Raw genomic sequence first — 22,443 nt, forward strand, 5'->3', positions numbered from 1 at the left:
CCCAGAAATAGACGCTATCTCTTCTTGGTTTATATCACCATTTAAAGATACATAAATTTGCATCTGGTATATCAATTTCTCTTCTTACCATCTGGTATATCAATATGGTGGAGTTGACTTACAGAGGCATGTTTTCCTGTTTGCTGCTTCTAGGTTTGCAGGATAGTCAATAATTCAGTGGGTAGAGCTGGGAATGACAGGAAAGTGATATTGTCAGACGTGAGATTGATACAATAGCTGCTTATCGATGGCAACCAAACCCAAGGAAGAGTAAATTGGCAGACAAGGAAGGAGTAGGAGAAGACGAAAATGGGAAGCACACGCTAGTTCATTAGATTGCCTCTCCGGTTCTTATTGTAGTCACCATGGACCAACGCCAACAGATTTGGAAAAGCGAGATGTTATAGCTTCAAATGCTTCTTAGTGCATGCAGATAGCTCAACTGTGCCCCTGTGCTTGTTGAAAACTACAAAAGTAATCCATCCGTTCACAAATGTGTTGTTGAAGCTTTACAAAGTTCCCTAGTACTGATCTGATTATATAGAGTTTTATATCCATTGTTGAAGCTTTTGATACGGAATATTCCATTGTGTGATATATGACAACATGAAAGATCCATCTAGCGGTCTAGCCTGCTTTATGTATTTTAATTATCGATCAATGAGCTGTCCCACATTGGTTACTGGCTATTTTTTATTGGCAAATCCAGCTCAGCTAAACCTTAAAATATAGGTTAAGTAGATGAGTGAGATCTAGTATTGCCTCCTGATCTGCTGTTGTGGGATTTCTTCCTCTCATTCTCTTGCAACACAACATTATTAGCTACTACCATCTGGCTCTCCTCCAAGCTTGTCTCATCGCTACGCCGGCACCTACAACGCTGCTTCTCACTTCTTCAACTGTGTAAGCTCACCACTAATCTCCTCTGTTTTGCTCTACAGATCTCTAGCTGTTTATTATCTTCGTTGTTTCAACCAGCTAATCTAGCTCGTGATTTCGGACCCGTTATATTCACTAGTTGTTTCGACCTCCAACCCAGAAGCACTTTCATTGCTTGTCTATTATTTATTCAGCTTAAATCCATGCTCAAAATAGTATTCTTAGTTTTTGATATTGTCAACAGATCTGTAAATAGGTTTCCTTTTCTTATCTCCATAGCATGAAGTTGACTAATTTATCTCATGATTTTCTACTCCAGCAGGTTTTTCATCCATCATCCATCAGTGCATCCAAAAACGTGCTCGTCTTTCAGTTAATTCAGGCCATTCCACACCCAAAAAAATGAGAGCGGAAAATTATCTTTTCAACAGATTTTTCAATTTTTTTCCATCGTGTACCTGTTCATTTCCACACTTATTTTCCTCTAGAAACACCTTATAACTTCTTTTCAGCCTACATGTTTCACATAGTTTGCCTTTTTGTACCAAAGATTTGTGCATCCACAAAATAAACACAACTCCCTCCCTAGGCACCCCCCCCCCCCTGCAATCCTATGGCGGAAGTGGCTTTGGCTATAGCTGGCTTAAGATTAGCCGCGTCACCGGTCTTGAAGAAACTCCTTGCTAATGCTTCAATGTACCTTGGAGTGGACATGGCACTTGAGCTCCATGAACTGGAGACCACTATCTTGCCACAGTTTGAGCTATTGATTGATGCTGCAAACAAGGGAAACTGTAAGCCCAAGTTGGACAAATGGCTCCAGGAACTCAAAGAAGGCTTGTACCTGGCTGAAGACTTGCTGGATGAGCACGAGTACAACCTCCTCAAGCGCAAAGCAAAGGGGAAGGATTTCTTGCCAGTTAATGCCTCCTCCATTAGCAACATTTTTATGAAGCCTCTGCGGTCTGCATCAAGCAGGCTGTCCAATTTGAGCTCCGAGAATAGAAATCTAATTCGCCATTTGAATGAACTGAAGGCTACCCTTGCGAGAGCCAAAGACTTTCGTCAACTGCTCTGCTTGCCAATTGATTATAATGCAGAGAGCCCCACCATACCATCCACTACTGTTCCTGAGACCACATCAATACCTCCTCCAAAAGTGATTGGTCGTGATAAGGATAGCGATCATATAATATGTTGTCTTACCGAGAGAACTACTACTGAGTCTAGTACAACTATGTACTCGGGTTTGGCCATTGTTGGAGCTGGAGGCATGGGAAAGTCCACCTTAGCACAACTTGTTTACAATGATGAGAGAGTAAAAAAATGTTTTGATGTGAGAATGTGGGTAAGCATCTCACGGAAACTTGATGTCCGCCGTCATACACGGGAGATCATCGAGTCCGCCTCTCAGGGGGAATGCCCACACATTGAGAACCTTGATACTCTGCAGTGCAAGTTGACTTACATACTTCAAGAATCAAGGAAATTCCTGCTTGTGTTGGATGATGTTTGGTTTGAACCTGGCAGTGAGAGGGAGTGGGATCAACTGTTAGCTCCCCTTGTTTCCCAACAGAGCGGAAGCAAAGTTTTGGTAACTTCTCGACGGGATACATTTCCAGCTGCTCTTTGTTGTGCAGAAGTGTGTCCTTTGGAAAACATGGAAGATGCTCACTTCTTGGCACTCTTCAAACACCATGCATTCTCTGGACGAGAAATAAAAAATCTGCAGCTGTGTGAAAGGCTGAAATTTTTTGCAGAGAAAATTGTTAAAAGGCTTGGACAATCTCCTTTGGCGGTAAAAGTTGTGGGTTCCCAGTTGAAAGGGAAAACTAATATGACTGCATGGAAGGATGCTCTAATTATGAAGATTTACAAACTAAGCGAGCCCATGAGTGCTCTTTTTTGGAGTTATGAGAAGTTAGATCCATGTCTGCAGAGGTGCTTCCTATATTGCAGCTTGTTTCCAAAAGGCCATAAGTATGACATTGATGAGCTGGTTCATCTTTGGATGGCAGAGGGCCTTGTTGATTTGTGCAACCAAAACAAGAGAGCTGAAGACATTGGCGAGGATTGCTTCAAGGAAATGATCTCTATTTCGTTCTTTCAACAACGTTACGAGAAATACAAGCCCATGTACTTTGTAATGCATGATCTCCTTCATGATCTAGCAGAATCACTCTCCAAAGAAGACTACTTCAGATTAGAAGATGATATGGTGACAGAAATACCATCTACTGTTCGACATCTATCTGTTCGTGTTGATAGTATGACGCAACACAAGCAAAGCATCTGCAAGCTACATCATTTACGCACTATTATCTGCATAGACCCCTTGATGGATGATGTAAGTGACCTTTTTAATCAGATACTACAGAATTTGAATAAGTTGCGTGTATTATCTTTGTTAGCTTACAACACGAGCAAGTTGCCAGAATCTGTTGGTGAGTTGAAGCACCTTCGGTATTTGAACATCGACAGAACACTGATTTCTGAATTGCCAAGATCACTGTGTACTCTTTACCACTTGCAGTTACTTCTGTTTAATAGTAAAGTTAAGAGTTTGCCTGATAAATTCTGCCATTTAAGGAACTTGCGACATCTTGAACAGTTGTTCATAACAGTTCAAATTCCTTATGTTGGCAAGCTGACTTCACTTCAACAACTTAGGAATTTTTCTGCGCAAAAGGAAAAGGGGTATGAGCTGCAAGAGCTGAGAGACATGAATGAGATTCGTGATAGTTTATTTATAACAAATCTTGAGAATGTCACTGGGAAGGATCAAGCCATAGAATCAAAGCTGCATCAGAAAAGTCATCTTGGCCGGTTGATACTTCAATGGAGTTGCAAAAATAACATGAATGCAGAGGATAGTTCACATTTAGAGATTCTAGAAGGCCTGATACCATCACCTCATCTTAGGGATCTTACAATTGAGGGTTACAAATCTTCAAAATATCCAGGCTGGTTACTTGATGGTTCGTATTTTGAGAATTTGGAACATCTAAGCTTTGTTAATTGTAGCGCATTACAAAGCCTGCCAACCAATAATGGGCTATTTGGGAATTGCTCTTCACTTGTCCTCCGCAATGTGCCAAACCTGAACGCATTACCTCATCTTCCACTAGCACTTGAAGTGTTAAAAGTAAGCAAATGTCCATTGCTTATATTTATTTCCAAAGATGATCAGAGAGAGAGTATCATGAGAACATACCACTTGGCATCACAACTTGGTTTAATCTGGGAGGTAGATTCTGGATCAGATATTATGAAACTACTCTCATCGGAACATTCATTTCTGAAGCAGATGATGAGGTTGATGCAAGCTAGCATGTCACATGTGAAACACCTTGAAAGTGCTCTAGAAAGAAAGGATGATGAAGTATTGATAAAAGAGGATATCATCAAGGCATGGATATACTGTCATGAGCAGAGGATGAGACTCATGTATGGAAGGAGCATTGGGCCGCCACTGGTTCTACCATCAGGGCTTCGTTCACTTCAACTTTCTTCATGTAGTATTACAGATGGAGCTTTAGCTGTTTGTCTTGATGGTCTAGCTTCACTGCAATGTTTGTTCTTGTACGAGATTATGACTTTAACTACACTTCCTTCAGAAGAGGTCTTCCAACATTTGACGAAATTGGAAATGTTGTCCATTGAACATTGCTGGTGTCTCAGGTCATTAGGGGGCTTACGAGCTTCTACCTCTGTTTCGGATGTTGGGATGGTTTCATGCCCTTCTTTACAGTTGGCACGCGGAGCAGAATGTTTGCCATCATCCCTTCAGAGCCTCAGTATAGACAATTGTGTGATTGCAGCTGACTTCCTCTGTACTGACTGGCCACACATGAATAATATTCGTATAACCAATTGCAGAAGCACTGCATGCTTGTCTGTTGGTGGTCTCAACTCTGTTAAAACATTCTCACTGTATCACTTGCCAGATTTGTGTATCCTCGAAGGATTGTCTTCCCTGCAACTTCACCACGTACGTTTGGTTGATGTTCCGAAACTCACTGCCGAGTGCATCTCACAGTTTCGCGTCCAGGACAAACTCTGTGTTAGTAGTCCTGTGGTACTCAACGACATGCTCTCGGCTGAAGGTTTTGCAGTCCCAACATTTCTCGCTCTTGAAGGATGCAACGAGTCATTCATTTCATTTGAAAAATCTGCAAATGTCACATCTGTCCAGAACCTGAGATTTGAAGATTGTCAAATGATGTCCCTGCCAACTAGTCTGACGTGCTTCTCCAATCTGAAAAATCTTGTCATCTTTGGCTGCCCCAACATATCATCTTTACCGGACCTGCCATCCTCCCTCCAGCGCATATGCATTTGGGGTGGTTGTGAGCTCTTGAAGGAGAGCTGCCGAGCACCTGATGGAGAAAGTTGGCCAAAGATCGCGCATATCCGCTGGAAGGATTTATAAGGTGTGATTCAGGTTCCCACCTACAAATAAATGGAAAGGTAAATTAGTTCTCATCTGCCAGCTTTGCACTCTCAAATATATATAGCCTTTTGTAATACATACATACATACATACATACATACATACATACATATACATATTATTAATCATTTTTAGATATTCCATTTATTTCAAAGTTTTTAAATCAAATTAATTGCAGGCCCAAGATCTGTGCCCTCCAGCAACCTGTCAAGAGGTGGAGTGCCTCAGGCTGGTGCCGATCCCCTCGGCCTGCTGCTGTCTGCTTTGCTGATGGCTTCACGCACTGTCCTCTGGTGCCACAAGCACTGGCGGTGGTTTTTGTAAACATGTCGTTGGTTATTTTCTTATTCATGCTATTATCCATTGACTGAACAATCGACTTTCTATTTTCACTGCCGTCCTGTTGTGCAACCCTGTCCTGGAGCACGTCGTATTGTTGGTTAGTACGGATTGTATGTGTGCACTTACATACCTCTGGATAAATGTAAGTATGTATTATCATTCATTCTCATAATCATCATTCCCTGCTCTGCTTATTTGTGTCATGTAATATGAATCAGCACTTCAATTTTTTATATATGTGGATTGTTCTGTGTTAGTTGGGAAACTGCAGAAACTCCAGGTCTCATGCCAGGCATGTGTTAGTGCTATGAAGACCTTAAGAATGCTCTGTTCGAATTAATCTTGAATTAGTTTATCATGATTCTTTTTCAGGTTTTGTACTGTCCCAAAGCTTGTCACTGTGTGGCTGGACGAACGATGTCTCTGATTATGTATCAGACTTTGTGTTCCAGCAACAGTCTGTCCCAGAGTAATCATTTTGTTATTGTCTACTAGTAATGGAGAAGTTGCTTTTCTGTTCCAAAAAGAAAAGAAACCGCATGGGCAAAAAAAAAATGCGATTGTGAGATGATCGCTTCCCCAAAGATAACCAAACCCCTCCCCCCTCTTCTACATCAGATTTTAGACGATCCTTCCTCTGTCTCTGCCACTGATGGTGTCAATGTGTATCCAGAGTCTATGTGCTGTTCCAGAAATAATTTGGTACCGCTGGTGGTACCTACGCACGGCGCCAAATTTTATCTCTAATTGTTTTGGTAAAAAAATTTGGACTATAAAACCCATGATCAAAAAAGGTAAGCAAAAGACTGAGAGAAGTGAGAAAAGACCCTTTCTACACAACAAAGAGGCACTTGTGTCAAAAAGAAAATAAAAAAAGACAAAGAGAAGTGAGAAAAAGTCATTTCTATACAACAAAAATGCACTTGTCCCAATGCCAAAGCGTGTGTAGCTGCCACCACTCGTGCGTAGCTACCACCATGCATAGGAAATCACCTCTCATAAATGAAACATCTGATTTTCATAGCAAGCATAAGAATGTGTAGAATAAAAAATATATTGAATATGTGGATTATACTAAAATAATTGTGGAAAAAAATACATTGTTATTGCTACTCCCTCCGTCCGGAAATGCTTGTCATCAAAATAGATAAAAAGAGATGTATCTAGAACAAAAACATGTCTAGATCCATCCCCTTTTATCCATTTTGATGACAAGTATTTTCGGACGGAGGGAGTATGTTTTATGAGAATGTGAATTTGCGCTCTTAAGAATGTGAATCTTTCGTGAGTGTTGAGCCCAACATTAGAATTGAATATATACTAATACGAAATCTGTGTGGGCAGTGTCACTCAGGATATGAAGAAGCTAGCTTTTATTAATCTGCTTTACGCTACCACTTGTAACAAATATAATTAACCAGAATTTAACTCTACATGGAAACTAAACGGAGCCAGAGTTTTCATCTAAAGCAACAGCTGATAAAATTAAGTCATTTGCGAGTTGTTCAGAATTTCAATAAATGTTACTATTCCTCAAATTTTGTTCACAAATTCAAAAAATATTCGGGATTTCAAAACATGCTCATGCTTCCAAAGATGTTTACGAAATTTAAAAATGGTCGCAGTTTCAATTTTTTTGCATATTAAAAATAAATTCCTATTTTCAAAATTTGTTGAAAAATTCCAAAAAAAAGTTCACGGTTTCCAGATTTGTTCGGAATTTCATAAAATGTACCTCTTTACAAAATTGTTCACAACTTCAAAGAAAGATCAAGAATTTCAAAACATGTTTGTTCTTTAAAAGTTTGTTCGTGTTTCTGAAAAATGTTTGAATTTTCAAAATTTGCTCGTGTTTTCTGGAAAATATTCATGGTCTTTTATTGTTATAAAAAATATTCAAATTTTCAAAAAAATTGTGGTTTTCAGAAAATGTTCTTGGTTTTCCAAATTTTCAGTTTCTGAAAATTGTTTGAATTTTCCAAATTCATGCTTTAAAAAAATGTCCCCAGTTTCTAAAAAGATTTTATAGTTTTAATAATAATAACTACAGTATCTACTCCCCGCTGCTACAGCGTGGGCCTGGTCCACTGTGTTGCTGGTACACTTCTTTAATATTCGCGGTGACGAGGTAACACAAACGCTCATCAGGTAAAGCTGGCAATTATTGGCATACCTGATCCTCGCGTGTGTGTGACGCTATTGGGCCCGCCCATTTGGGGGCGCTCCTGTGAACTGGCAGCGCCTGGTTGTTTCTTAAAAAAACATAAAAGTGGCAGATGATTGACAGACTTCTGTTTTCAAAATTGTGAATATTTTTTTTACAAAATCACGAACATTTCTTGAATCCATAAACATTTTATGACCTATTGAACTTTTTACTTCATTTACGCACCATTATCTGCGTAAACCCCCTAATGGATGATGTAAGTGACCTTTTCACTCAAATACTACAGAATTTGAAGAAGTTGCGCGTTTTATGTTTGTCAACTTACAACAGTAGTAAGTTGCCAGAGTCTGTTGGTGAGTTGAAGCACCTTTGGTATTTGGACATCAACAGGACACTAATTACCGAATTCCCAAAATCACTATGTACTCAGTACCACTTGCAGTTACTTTTTTAAATGCGAAAGTTGAGAGTTTCCCTGAGAAATTCTGCGATTTAAGGAAGTTATGACACCTTGAAAAGTCAGGTCGCGCAGTACTGCCTCAAATTCCTAACATTGGCAACCTAACTTCGCTTCAACAATTACTAGATTTTTTCATCCAAAAGAAAAAGGGATATGAGTTGCAACAGCTGAGATTTGTGGCAGTTTAAGTATCACGAATCTTGAAAATCTAACTGGGAAGGATCAAGCCTTAGAATCGAAGTTGCATAAAAAAATTATCTTGTCAGCTTCGAACTTGTCTGGAGTTGCATGAATAATATGAATGCACAGGACAACTTACATTTGGAGATTCTAGAAGGCCTGATACCTCCACCTCAACTTGGGGAACTTAAAATTGATGGCTACAATTCTTTGAAATATCCAAGATGGGTACTTGATGGTTCACATTTTTAGAATTTGGAATCTTTAACCTTTGTCGATTGCAGTGCAATACAGTTCCTTCCATCCAATACCAAGCTATTTGGGAATTGCTCTTCACTTGTCCTTCACAATGTGCCAAATCTGAAAACATTACCTTGTCTTCCACTAGGCCTTCAGAGTTTAGAAATAGACAATTGCCCACTGCTGATATTTATTTGCAATGATGAGCTGGAACATCATGATCAGAGGGAGAATATCACAAGGACAAACCACGTTGCATCACAACTTGGTTTAATCTGGGATGTTGATTCAGGATTAGATATTAGCATTGTACTATCATTGGAACATTCATTTCTCAAGCAGCTGTTGAGGTTGATGCATGCTGATGTGTCACTTGTTGAAAACATTGAAAGTACTCTAGAAAGAAATCTGGGAGGTGAAGTATTGGTAAAAGAGGATATTATCAAAGCATGGATATGCTGTCACGAGCAGAGGATGAGACTCGTGTATGGAAGGAGCATTGGGATGCCACTTGATCCACCATCAGGACTTCTTGAACTTGAACTTTCTTCATGCAGTATTACAGATGGAGCTTTAGCTGTTTGCCTTGATGGCCTGGCTTCACTGAAAAGATTGGCCCTATCAAATATTATGACTTTAAGTACACTTCCTTCAGAAGAGGTCTTCCAACATTTGTCAAAACTTCACAGCTTGTCCATCAGAAGTTGCTGGTGGCTCAGGTCATTAGGGGGCTTACGAGCTGCTACCTCTCTTTCAGATCTTTGGTTGAGTTCGTGCCCTTCTTTAGAGTTGGCACATGGAGCAGAATGTTTGCCATTGTCCCTTAAGAATCTCAGTATAGACCATTGCGTGCTTGCAGCTGACTTCCTCTGTGCTGACTGGCCACACATGAATGATATTAGCATACGCGGTTGCAGAACCACCCCATGCTTGCCTGTTGGTAGTCTCACCTCTGTTAAATCATTTGCACTGTTTAACTTGCCAGATTTATGTACGCTCGAAGGATTGTCTTCCCTGCAACTTCACAGCGTACATTTGATTGATGTTCCGAAACTCACCCCTGAGTGTATCTCACAGTTTCGAGTCCTAGGCTCACTCAATGTTAGCAGTCCTGTAATGCTCAATAGCATGCTCTCGGCTGAAATTCCAGCATCTCTCTCTCTTACAGAATGCATGGAACCATTCGTTTTATTCGAAGAGTCCACAAATTTCACGTCTGTCAAGACCCTGCTATTCTTTTATTGCCAGATGATTTCCCTACCAACAAATATGAAGTGCTTCTCCAATCTGAGGAGGCTCGACATCCAGAACTGCCGCAACATATCATCTTTACCAGATCTACCACCCTCCCTCCATCACATTTCCGTAGTGGGTTGTTCCGAGCTCTTGATGAAAAGCTGCCAAGCACCTGATGGAGAAAGTTGGCCAAAGATCACGCATATCCGCTGGAAGTATTTTACATAAAGTGTTATTTAGATTCCCATGAACAAATAACTGAAAGGTAAAGCTCCCCTAGGCAAACTTTCACTCTCAAAGATGCATTCCATTCTTTCGAAAACTAATGTGTGCACTTATAGTCCAAGCAGATACTAACTGTTCTTTTTTCCCTTTATGGAAGGCAAGTGACCACGCTCTCCTTTGCCGGTGCTATCAGTCTATGAACATTTTGGACATGGTGGCTCTGGGCTGGGAGCAATTGTGAGTACTGCAGCTAATCTCCAATGCCCGAAGAATAAATGCTCTGTTGGAAGAAGAGTTGGACATGCAGGGGCCTGATGAACATGCATGTTGCTTATATAGCTTTGTTTCTTTTTCAAGTTTTCTATTACTATCCGAGAGTTTGTAGCCGTGTGGGGCATGAGTCATTAGCCGAATTCGGAGGCGCTTGGTAACGGTCTGAACTCCGAAAGGCACTTGCTTAGCTTTGGTTCTTTTCAAGTCTTGTATTTTTACTATCCCAGAATTCGCTTCGGAGGCACTTCACTGGAGGCTGCAAGACACATACTGTGTGTGGCTGCTACTTTTTGTCCAGCCAGTGTGCTCGGACTATATTTTGTCTAATGGACAAGTTGTTTTTTCCGCTCCAAAAGAAAAAAAACAGGAATGCACGAAATGCCACTGGTTTTCCCTTCTGTTGGCGAACTGCTATGCACATTGATGGTACCATCTTGTGCTTAATTTTGGAAGTAAGAAATAACGAGCTGACTACTTTAATGAGGGGTGTTCTACTGCTAGTGAAGATGAAGCTCACTACCATCAACGCTATTATTATTCATCAATTTAGCTCTGGCCGCAGCATAGAAAGCCTTTATCTGTTGCGGTCAATTATTATGTAGGTCAGCATTCCATTCCATGTTAAAATTCAACTAAAAGTTGTGGCTGAAATTCTAGTACAGAAATAGGTGGAGCAGAGTTTCACTAGTGCTCTCATTTGGCATCCTCAACATATAATTTTTTTCCAAACCATAATCTCCTTTGTTATAAGAAGAAAGAGTTTTGTTTTGGCAAACGACCGGATTTCAAAATTGATTTGTTGCTCGAGAGTTGATAATGGCATTGTATCTACTACCCCTATAAAAGGAAGAGAGAGCGGAGAACCAAACAATCAGATTCATCCATCAACAAGATCTAATGGCCCTTAATCCTCCGATGTTTAACGCAAACAAACCATGCATTAAACCACTGACAATGCATCGATCGCTGTTTAAAAAAAACTGCTGCCAACGCACGCCCCCATGACCTCTCGTCCCCCCTCTTCCTCCTCCCCCTCCCAACGGACGCCACAGCATGGGCGGGCCTCTGCACGCCGATCCTCCCGCACCGTTCGCCGCCCTGCCGTTCCTCCCGCTCCGTTCGCCGCGGGAGCCGCCGCGCCCTTCGCCGCCCAGCCATTCCTCTTGATCCGTCCGCCGCGGGATTCGCATGGTGGTCGGAGGGGTGAGATGATTGGCTTTGGTGGGTTCGGGCATGTCTACCTCGGGATGAATCTGGACACTGGCGAGCTCCTCGCAGTAAAGCAACTGCTAGGCTTTTGCGATTTGGTGATCTGGTTTGCACTTTCTACAGACTTGAAGGCATTCGTTACACTAACTCTCTCTCCTTTGTTTGATTTTTGTTCCAGCTTTGATTGGAAGCACCAACACGACCCGGGAGAAAGCCCAAGTGAGTACCACTTCCCCAACCGATCTGGTTACAAATTTAGTTGTTGATATTTTTTCTTCATATGAGGTGATGATTTGTGGCTTCTGTTTCTACAATTAGGCGCATATAAGATAATTCAAGGAAGAATTACAGCTCCTCAAGAACCTTTTGCACCCCAATATTGCAGTGAGTAGATGAAATACTACTGATTACATATCATATTTTTTATAACTTCTAGCCCGTAGTTGCTTGATCTTTTTTCTATGGTTTGAGATTAGGTGCACTGTATATCTTGCTTGATCTATTTATTTTTTTTGTTCCAGCCGGCTCTCACCCCTCTGGCCTCCGTGCCGCGTCGGCAACTCCTCTACTATGTCCTCCTCTGCAAATTTTGTAGATGAATAGCCTACCATTTCAATCTATGAAATATTGCTGAATTTTGTAAACTTTCAGATCATGGTACTTACAACCAATGAAATCTTGCTGAATGTTTCAACCTACGGGATCGGGTAGTCAATTTTGCATCATTGATATGACGGCTATGTAAAAAAGTCAGCAGTTACATCTACTTCCTTGTGTTGATGCTTCATGCTCAGCAAGTTTCCTTTCCCTTGAGTAGACTTGCCTCGGTCGGTTTGATCTTGTGCTGACAGACCCGTACACCACATCTTGTAGAAGGGTGATATGGATTATGCTCGACCTCTATGACTTCACTTGAGTTAATTCCCTGCGATGCAATTCACACAATTATTCTCGACACCAACAACGATCACCCTGCGAGATGGGCTTCCTAATATTCTGTATTTTCATTTTTCTTACGCTTATGGTACGATTGTAGTGGTTGGTTGGGCTAAGTGATGATTTGTTGGCTATAAGTTAACTGCAAATCAATTTTTTTGTCAAATGGCACATGATTCTGATTAAATCACGGCGATATATTTTCTTGTAGGGAGAGAAGGAGGACAAAAAGGCATTGTGGATACATATATGAATACCCAACGGAAGAAGCAAAGGGAGGAATGCCAACAACAAGAGGCTGCAGCTAAAGGTCAAGACTACAGAGTTGAAGAAGAGATGCTACAAGTGCAAAGCTTGTGACCTTTTTCAAACAGTGGTGCAATCCTGATGTTATCAACTTAATTTTTCTCTTAAATCAAGACTTTTCTCTTACTGGTTCCTTAACTTTTGCATAAAGTTGAATCAAGAAATACATTAAGTTTTATTGTTAGATGTTCTCCTATACAATTACTATTCCTTTAATGCTCTTATACAATTACTATCTTGAATAAGGATGTGACATGTATTAATATATGTATCCTGCTAATTTTGCAAGACAGTTTTTGATATGTAACTTCAAAATTAAAATGACTTCCTTTCATCACTTTCTGAATGAGGAAATTGGCGCATCTCTAATTGATATTTCATCTTGAACATTACTACATTTAATAGAATTATGATTGAATTGTATTTTCGAAAGAACTTACAACCTGAAGAAGTAGACAAACTTAGTGTGTACAGTAGGGTAATAAAGAACAATTGCCTCTAATGACTTGGTTTTCTCTGTACCTCACATCACATAGGATGATAGGGTCAAGCTTTCCACTTTTCCAGTGTGAGCTTAGATGTTTGTTTGGTACTCCTTTTCTGTAAGTTTTTTATATAGGTCGATGTAATTAGGTTAAAGAGGTAGGCCAGGGGAGCAGGGAGGGGATGGTGACCTCGTGGCATGTACTCTGTATGCCTGCAGAGAGATTTATTGTTTCTAGACACATAAAACCCCCTTGATACATCGTTCTGGTTGCCATCTGCGAGTTTCTGTAACGACAGAGTAATTTATTTGGAAGCAATTGTTATTGAGGTAAGAGTCTTTCTGGGTAGTTTGCCGCAAGTATTTAACTTATGATTTCAGTTTGAGATATACAACTGGCAATCTGTAATCAATACTTCTTATCAGACAATCTAGATGGGATATAAAATTTATTTGCAAATCTTGTACATAAGCTTAAGAATATCCCTGCTACTTTGGGATATTGTGGTGTTAAATGACCGCTTCATCAATCATACATCCGAGGTGGTGTTTGGAATATTACAACAGAGAACTACACCACCAAGCAAATTCACTCCAAACCAAAATCTGATAAGGCATGTCGCGACGCTAGGAGGTGTTGTAGTGCTTGGTAGCCTGCCACAGTCCACAAGCATAGAGCCAAAGTTGTGTGTGGGTTGTCTTTGGTCTAAGGTTTTTTTAAATGCATCAGAATTTATGTTTGTTTGTAACCTGAATCTTGCAGATGGTTTCTGGGCCGTAGCTACAATTTTTTGGCATCATACGGCGGTAACACAATAAGGTTCAGTTATGCATTCGTACATTAAAAAATTATACGTATGAACTGACTGCATCAGTTGTTTTGCTTCTCCTATTCCCTTGAAAGGATTGGTTGATGAAAAGATGTTTTGCTTTTGCAGCCTTATTTCTTATCTAATTTCCGTAGTGGTGCTTATGTATAGTTGATTAATGAATGGTACGGCCAAGTAGGCTGATGTCAAATGCTTTTACAGATCAGGGCAGAATTGATGCTGATTTTATATCTTGAAGTTTTTAAATCCTGTAACGAAACTATTGCCAATGCTTTGAGTACCCCCCTGGTTGTAGAGTAAGGGCTCGCTTATATTTTCAATGCATACTTTTAATTTTTATCTTTTCCTTTTTCGGTAGCCCTTAATAATCACCGCTAAGTTCCAATCTACATAATACGAAACATAGAAGTATGCATTGCATAATTTTAGGCAGCAACATGAATTGTGGTTTAGGCAAGCATATATTTATCCTAGCGTTGTATATATGGTGAGGCTTTTTCAATATGGTTGTTCTTAGATAACTCGATGATAACTACAAGTTGGTAAATTCAGTTCTTATTGGAGTCCTTTATTTTTATCCGGAACAAAAACAACGGTAATACCTTGTGTAACTTTGATTCAATAAATAAATTATATAATTCAGAACCTATTGTGGTATATGCCAAAAGGGTTTGGTATTTACCAACATGCATCAAGTTTCTATCAGATGTCTCAAAATTTGTGAAATATTGCACCAACGTTCAGCTCTGAAACTATACTCATTGCTCTGACGGCAGTAAGAATGTACAACACTAGGTTTGATTTGGTTCGAAATGCCTAATTAAGTTCCATCTTAATAATTTCTTACCTTTGCCTTGTGTAAAAATGCAGTTGTGCGATCCATGTTTCATCCTATCGTGGAGATCTCTCGAGCTGCATTTTGTGGAAGCACATGAAAATACAGGTTTTGATCAATTTTGTGGTGTTTACATTGTACTGTAAATGCGGAACAAATATTGCGATATGATAGATGACAGTGAATGCAGAATTTTGAGAGCTCATATGTGTGGGGTAGGTTTCCTTTGATGCAGACCTGAAATTAAATAGGTATGCATTGACTCATCAGGAGAGAAATTTACGTCAATGGGTTTAATCTCAGTATAAGCTTTCATTAGGTAAGTTTGTAATTTGCAAAGTACTGGATCCTAACATGATTTAATCTGGCATAGTATATGGAAGGTGCTACGAATCATTGGTGGAATTAAAAGTAGCTATGTGTGGATCAAAATTTAAAGATTTTCATATTCAAATTTTGAACTCGAATGAGACGCGCATTGCACGTGCAAGCTTACTAGTATCTTCTTAGTAGCATACCTATATGTTAATAGTATGTGAATAAACAATAAGATATCAAAAGGCATTTTGTTGCAAACCAATCTATGGTTGAATGGTTAGGAGGACAGGGGTATAACAACCCACCAGGGTATACCATGGTGGCTCGGCTGGGGAGCGATTGTGATGGATGATGGGATGATGGCAGATGGGAAACTAACTGCAGAACCTGGATGATGAGCTCCAGGTCTCACTCGCCAGGCATTTTGTGGTTAATGCTATGAAGACTGCAGCTAATCTTGGTTCCATGCAAGACTTTAATTTATGCTGCCACTGGATTCTCCCCGTTTTCCATTTTAAGAACAATCTGGACAATTGTCACAGAAGACGTACGGTTATGGATGTCCAAGGAAAGTGCAGACGAGTACATGGCCAATGTTATGAAGACTGCAAGGTAATCTCCAATTACCAAGACCTGATTAATGCTCTCTCTATTACTGGCTAGTATAATATGGACAAGTTGTTTTGCAGCCCAAAAAGGAAAAGGAGAAGTAAAAGGTACCTCAGGTTTCCCTTTTGGTGTTGTGGCAAACTGCTCTGCATCTTAATTGACATACCACCTTGATGGTATCTCAGTTTCGAACAGTGGCGGATATTGCCCATTTTTGTTGTGGTCAGCTTGAATATTTTTCATATTCACAAATAGAGTACTTTATAAATTTGTATTCATTATTCCAAATTAGTCAATATTTCTAAATTCAATTTTTTAAGATACCTGAGGTTTCTTAAAAAAATTGAATATGTTCTGAAAACTCATGATGATTTTTCAAATTTGAAAACAAATATCAACTTCATGAGGATTTTCCAAATTCATGAAGATTTTTCAAAATCCTTTTTATGATTAATAAATATTTTATAGAATAACTGAACATTTTTAAAATTCATGATATTTCCCAAATTCTAAACATTTTCCCAAACATAACATTTTTTATACATGAACGTACTTTAAATTTCGTGAACATTTTTCTAAGATAAAACTTTTTCAGTTCCTTATTAATTATTAATAACCAATAACGGTCTTTCATTCGAACCAGGAGGCTGTTTTTTGTAGGGGTGAACCAAGAGGCTGTTGGTTTTCTCTACAAATTGTTTTTTTAATCTCTACTGATTGTTTTCACAGAATAGCGAATGGTGGGCGTTAAAAAACGAGCAAAGAGGAGTGAGCGAACCAACATGATAGGAGCGCACCTAGCACTCATGGGCTGTCCCAAATTGTGCTATATAGTGTCTATTCCCCATTGTATAATATTTATAAATTAGTATAATATTATTCCAAATTTGTGAATGTTTTAAATCCACAAATATTTCAAAGATACACGAGGTTTTAAATTAAATTCTGAACATTTTTTATATATGCGAATATATGAAACAAATCAAGAAGATGTTTTTACATTTGTTTTCAATTACGAGAACATTTTTCAAATCTGAGAATTGGTGAATATTTTTCAAATTATTGAAGATTTTAAAAATCCAAAATATTTTTATTATTTACGAATATTTTATAGAATTTTTAAAAAAATCAAAATCATATTTGCTAAAAGTTCTAAACATCTTTCCAATCATGACAATTTTTTTACAAATGAACAATTTTTTAGAATTCATTAACACTTTTATAATCGACAGACTTTTTAATTCTTCTTTTAACAACTAATAGCCGTCTTTTTTCTAAACTAGGAGGTTGTTGGTTGTCTCTACTAATTGGTGAATAGCAAATGACTGAGAAAAAAACCGAGCGGAGAGGAGTGAGCGACCAATAAGAGAGGACCGCACCTAGCACTCGTGGGCCGGCCCAACCTGCGCGATATTGTCTATTCCTCGTTGAAAGCGGGAATAGGAGCTCCAACGAAACAAGGCCTATCTAGGAATCTAACTCTCAATCCAAAATTTTCTTAAACATGAATGTTAAAAATTTGACATCTAATTTTAAGTATGGCAAATCTGACGTCTGGGATGACAAATTATGTTGTCGCGAGCATGAAAATTTCCTTCATCAGGCATCACAAATCTTGGCAAAAAATTGAGCATGGCAAGGATTTACCATGCTTGCTGAAGGAAATTGCGATGCTCACGAGAATATAATTTGGCGTCCCGATAATCAGATCAGCCATGCTTAAAAATCTGTACACATTTGTGAATGTTTTATAAATGGACTGTGATATTTGGCACATGTGTGCCATATAAGCAAAACTGCCACACCTCTACTTCTTTTACTTCAAAGTACCACACGATCCCCCTTCCTTCGACCCCATCTTCTTCCGAGTGACCCTGCAGGCTCGTCTAAGAAATCTGCTTCTCCCGCACATCTCGCGCACTCACCCTCGAGAAAACTATCACTTTTTCACGTCTATCACATGATAAAAAAAATTGCGCAAGTGGGATTTGAACCCACACCTCCTTGGCACCAATTCACGCCACCACAACCAACTCACTCTTAGGTATTTGTTGCTCAAACTAAAGAAACTAATCGTTTTGATCCTTTTTTTTACAGTTGTGTTACTACAAAAAAGTACAGGAAATTACCATGATTTTCCCTCAAGACAAAGTTACCATGGTATTCGCATGCAATTTATCAGGCCTGTGTTGCGTCAGTTACCGTGCTATTTACATAGAACTTACCAGGTACTATGTTTCAACATCACCCCTTTCAAAGTTATCACTGTGTTCTGTACACAAGTTATAAGGTCTTCGATGTGTAAAATACCGTGGTACTTACACATAAGTTATCAGGGTATGTGTACATGAACCTCGTCCCTGGTCAAAGTTACCATGGGGGATTGTACATGAGTTACCGAGTCTACAGTTTGTATATTATCATGGTACTTACACCTAAAAATCTGGGTGTGTTCCGGTAACTTTTTTCATAGGTCAAAAATTACCATGATGTTTTTGCGTAACTTATCACGCCTATAGTAGGTCAAAGTGGGCCGTTTTTTGGGCCAACCCACGAGCACGTGTGCCTCTCATGACACCAAACATTATGTGGTTTTTCCGTGGCACATCATGTGTTGTGTTCATCTAAGGCCCTGCGAGGCGAGTGTATGTTTTTAACAACTTGTTTTCCTTTGGTAAAAAGTTACCATCATGTTTATATAATTATATTGTAAGTTATCGGTTATGCAGTGCTTATATTATCATGTTATTCACACCAAAAATATCGGGGATGTTTTGAACAACTTTTTCCTGGGACAAAAGGTTATCATGGTGATTCTAGGTAACCTATCAAGCCCGCAGTGCTTAAAATATCATGCTATTTACACAAAATTTATCAGGGGTATGTTTCAGCAAAATTTCCCCCCATCGTCAAAAACTTATCATGGTGTTTAGTTATCGCGGTGCATATGTTTTCATGCTATTTACACATAAAAATACCAGGGAAGGGAGGTATAGTACCGTGCTATTTACACAGAAGATACCGGAGTATCTTTTCAAAAAAAAAAGCTTCCCTATGGTCAAAGTTACCATGGTGTTTCTACCTCAGTTATCAGATGTGCATTGCGTATATTACCAACTATTTACACATAAATTATCTGGTATCTTTTCATATTTTTCTTCCCCAATGGTTAAAGTTACCACGATGTTTGTATCTAAATTATCAGGTCTATGGCGTGAAATGTTGTCGTGCTATTTACAGAAATTACCGAAGGCCGGGGTTCAACAAATTTCTTCCCAATGATCAAAGTTACCACGATGCTTTCATCAAAGTTATCACGCCTTCAATGCTTATGACCATGCTACTTACACATAATGTACCGCGTGGTATACAAAAGTTATCATATTGGTGGCGCATCATTTATCGTGGTGGTGATGGAGAATTTACCACGGGAAAAGTTTATGTGCCAGGTTTGATAGGTGAAACATAAGTTTTTCAGTGCTAAAATATTAAAGGCAAAACATGTCAAAACAATATTTTCCTTAGCTTGTTCAACAATGAGTGTCATAGGTGAGGTGGTTAGCTCCCTTTGTTGATTACCTGCAGACCAGAGTTCAAATCCCAATTCAAGCATTATTTTTGCCCAAAAATTTGGAAGGCGCGTGAAAAGGAAGGAAATCAGAAGGGCGGGAAAGGAAAGGAGATCAGGAGGAAAGGAAGGAGATCGTGAGAACATGCGGGAAAGGAATAAGATCGCGAGTACGTGCGGGAAAGGAAGGAGATCGCGAGGGCGGCCGGAACGGACGGTGCTGGATGCGTGTGGCAGTTTTGCAATCTGCCACACGGTTGCCACTTACAATTGTCGTTTATAAATTAGTATAGTATTATTCCACATTTGTGAATATTTTTAAACTCACAAAAGTTTCTAAGTCATGCGCGAGGTAATCTGGTGACAATGATTTTATCCTTGAACATTTGTTTAGTTGCTAATTGTGCAGTGCCGCACAACGGGCCACCGTCTCACCAATTTGTGTGCTCCCTTAAGGGCACGAATGAGTCGTTATATTCCTCCCTTATAAACAAGGCCAGGTATCCTTAACTTGCCGATGTGGGACTAAAACACCTTCTCGCGTGAACAAAAAAAAACTGCAGTCGTTCAGGTTAGGATGACTTGGAACATGCCTGACAGCCTAGCAAAACTCACCAGTCGTTCAGAGTCTCTGTTTTCTGCTTTTTGCTCATTTTGAAGTATCATTAGATGCTGCTGCTGCCGTGGCAGAGTAAAACTCTTCAAGTTTTGTTAGTGATGAAGCTGGGGTAGACCCTTGATCAGTGGATCTTATCGAAAGAAAACTATACTCGTAATGAATCATTTCTTATATAGTAATGACGTGATTGATACCATCAAACTACGCTTCGGGTAAACCATTCTTCTTGTTTGCATGAATGCAGTTACCAGTCTGGTCTTGGCTTTACTTTACTAGACCCCAGAATTAAACTACTCTATTGCAAACTTTTTGTGCTCCCTCTGTAAAGAAATATGAGATTGTTTAACGATCTTAAATTTATAGACAGAGGGAGTATTTTACACTGAATGTGCTCTGACCAAGGGTTATTAACTAGTTATAATTGGTAAACATTAAACCAAATGATGCCAAATTCCACGTTGCTTCCTTTTAACTTTTCAGTCTTCCACTCTTCCGGTTCGACCGTGGTTTATTTGTTGGAGTCGCTTATTTTCAGTCGACGGAAAAGAAATTCAGTTGCAGTCGATTCTGTCCGTCATCGTCTATCTTTCTCCTATGTCATTGACGTCGACCTGTTAGCTATGTATTTGAAAAAATGTACATCATGTATTTTGAAACATGTTTACCATATATCAAAACATGTTACACATTTATAATGAAAATTTACAATGTCTATTAAAAAAGTAGACATGTGTTAAAAATAAAAAAAGTAAACCCTAACTGCACTCGTTCAGGTTAGGATGAGTTAGAACATGCCTGACGGCCTAACAAAACTCACCGGTGTATATTGTACAGAGTTTCTGTTTTCTGCTTTTTGCTCATTTGGAAGTATCATTAGATGCTGCTGCTGCTGTGGCAGAGTAAAACCCTCCAAGTTTTGTTAGTGATGAAGCTGGGGTAGACCCTTGATCACTGGATCTTATCCAAAAAAAATTATACTCGTAATGAATCATTTCTTACATAGTATCGACGTGATTGATACCATCAAACTAGGATTCGGGTAAACCATTCTTCTTGACACGGTAGATGCAGAATTGTTTCGGTCTACTTGACACGGACGTGATGCCTATATGCATAATCATTGCCTTGCGCTTTTCTATCAAATTCTCGACAGTAATTTGTTCACCCACCGTATTATTTCCCTTCAAGAGAGAAGCCTCTAGTGAAACCCATGGCCCCCGGGTCTATTTTCCATCATATATTTTCAGTTCTATAAACAAAAAAACCCAAAAATACCTCGCTGTGATTTATTTACTTTTATTTTATTTTACGTTTTAGTAATCTATTATATCTATATCTATCAGATCTCACCTTTGCAAGTGACCGTGAAGGAATTGACAACCCCTTTATTGCGTTGGGTGCAAGTGTTTGATTGTTTGTTCGGGTGCATAGATTGTGGACTTGCTTTTATCTCCTACTGGATTTGATACCTTAGTTCTTAACTGAACGAAATACTTATCTCTACTTTGTTGCATCACCATTTTCTCTTAAAGAAAAAAACCAACGCAAACTCAAGAAGTAGCATCACCCCCAAATGTTCAATGGACAAAGAAGCCGTCGAACGTGACTCACCAAATCTGTTCAGACAATCCAGACTGTCTGAAATCTCACAAATTGGAACCAGATCAAGATGGGGTATGGGGGCATCCGGAGAGTCCGTTGCTGCCGTCAACCCACCAAACATCCACCTTTTCCTTTCCCCCTTCTCTCTCCTCTATTGATGGACAAGGGGCGACCATGTAGGGGTTTTGGGGGGAGAGGGGGTTGGGTTATAGAGTTGGATGGCCGGCGCCCGGTCGGGCGTGTCCATGCGCATTTTATCAGGTCCATTCGGTGATATGTGTTGGCGATACCCTCAGTCCCATTCTGTGATGTTTGTGCTCCCAACAGACAGCCTACATCCCTCGACGAGCGTTGCCATTGACTACCTACTAGAGTGGCGCCACCACCGCTTACCACCTCACGTCCAACAGAGTGGGAGAGGGAGAGGAGGGGATGCCCGTTAAGACGGGATGGTTGGGATGCGGGCCTTGTCAACGCTTGGTGGGTGGCCCCATCGCTGGAGCTACAGGTGGTGTGCGTCCATTTGAGTTTGGAGTGATCAGCAATGGTGTGGCTACTTTGCCTAGGGCATTGAATGGGTGGCATGTCGGAGCCGCCGGATGGGTCGAGCTGACCCCAAGGGCGTGGTCGCCATCTATTATGACCATGCATGTTGGGGCTCGAAGAGGAGGG

The 22,443-nt window shown here is 39.8% G+C and overlaps 1 protein-coding gene and 1 pseudogene across 1 annotated transcript; both read left to right on the forward strand.

The window, feature by feature from the left end:
* The first annotated feature begins 1,219 nt into the window (after positions 1-1,219).
* Positions 1,220-5,337, forward strand: LOC123083561 (putative disease resistance RPP13-like protein 1). Its single transcript, XM_044505577.1, has one exon. The coding sequence runs from the start codon at positions 1,493-1,495 to the stop codon at positions 5,309-5,311; it is 3,819 nt and encodes a 1,272-aa protein (XP_044361512.1). The 5' UTR covers positions 1,220-1,492; the 3' UTR covers positions 5,312-5,337.
* Positions 5,338-8,058: 2,721 nt separating this feature from the next.
* Positions 8,059-10,185, forward strand: LOC123084526 (disease resistance protein RGA2-like; annotated as a pseudogene).
* Positions 10,186-22,443: the final 12,258 nt, after the last annotated feature.

This window comes from Triticum aestivum, chromosome 4A, assembly GCF_018294505.1.
Source record: "Triticum aestivum cultivar Chinese Spring chromosome 4A, IWGSC CS RefSeq v2.1, whole genome shotgun sequence".
NCBI classification, from domain to species: domain Eukaryota; kingdom Viridiplantae; phylum Streptophyta; class Magnoliopsida; order Poales; family Poaceae; genus Triticum; species Triticum aestivum.

What these genes read in the sequence shown, in the direction of transcription:
- LOC123083561 (XM_044505577.1), top strand. Translation starts at nt 1,493, where the DNA reads ATGGCGGAAGTGGCTTTGGCTATAGCTGGCTTAAGATTAGCCGCGTCA.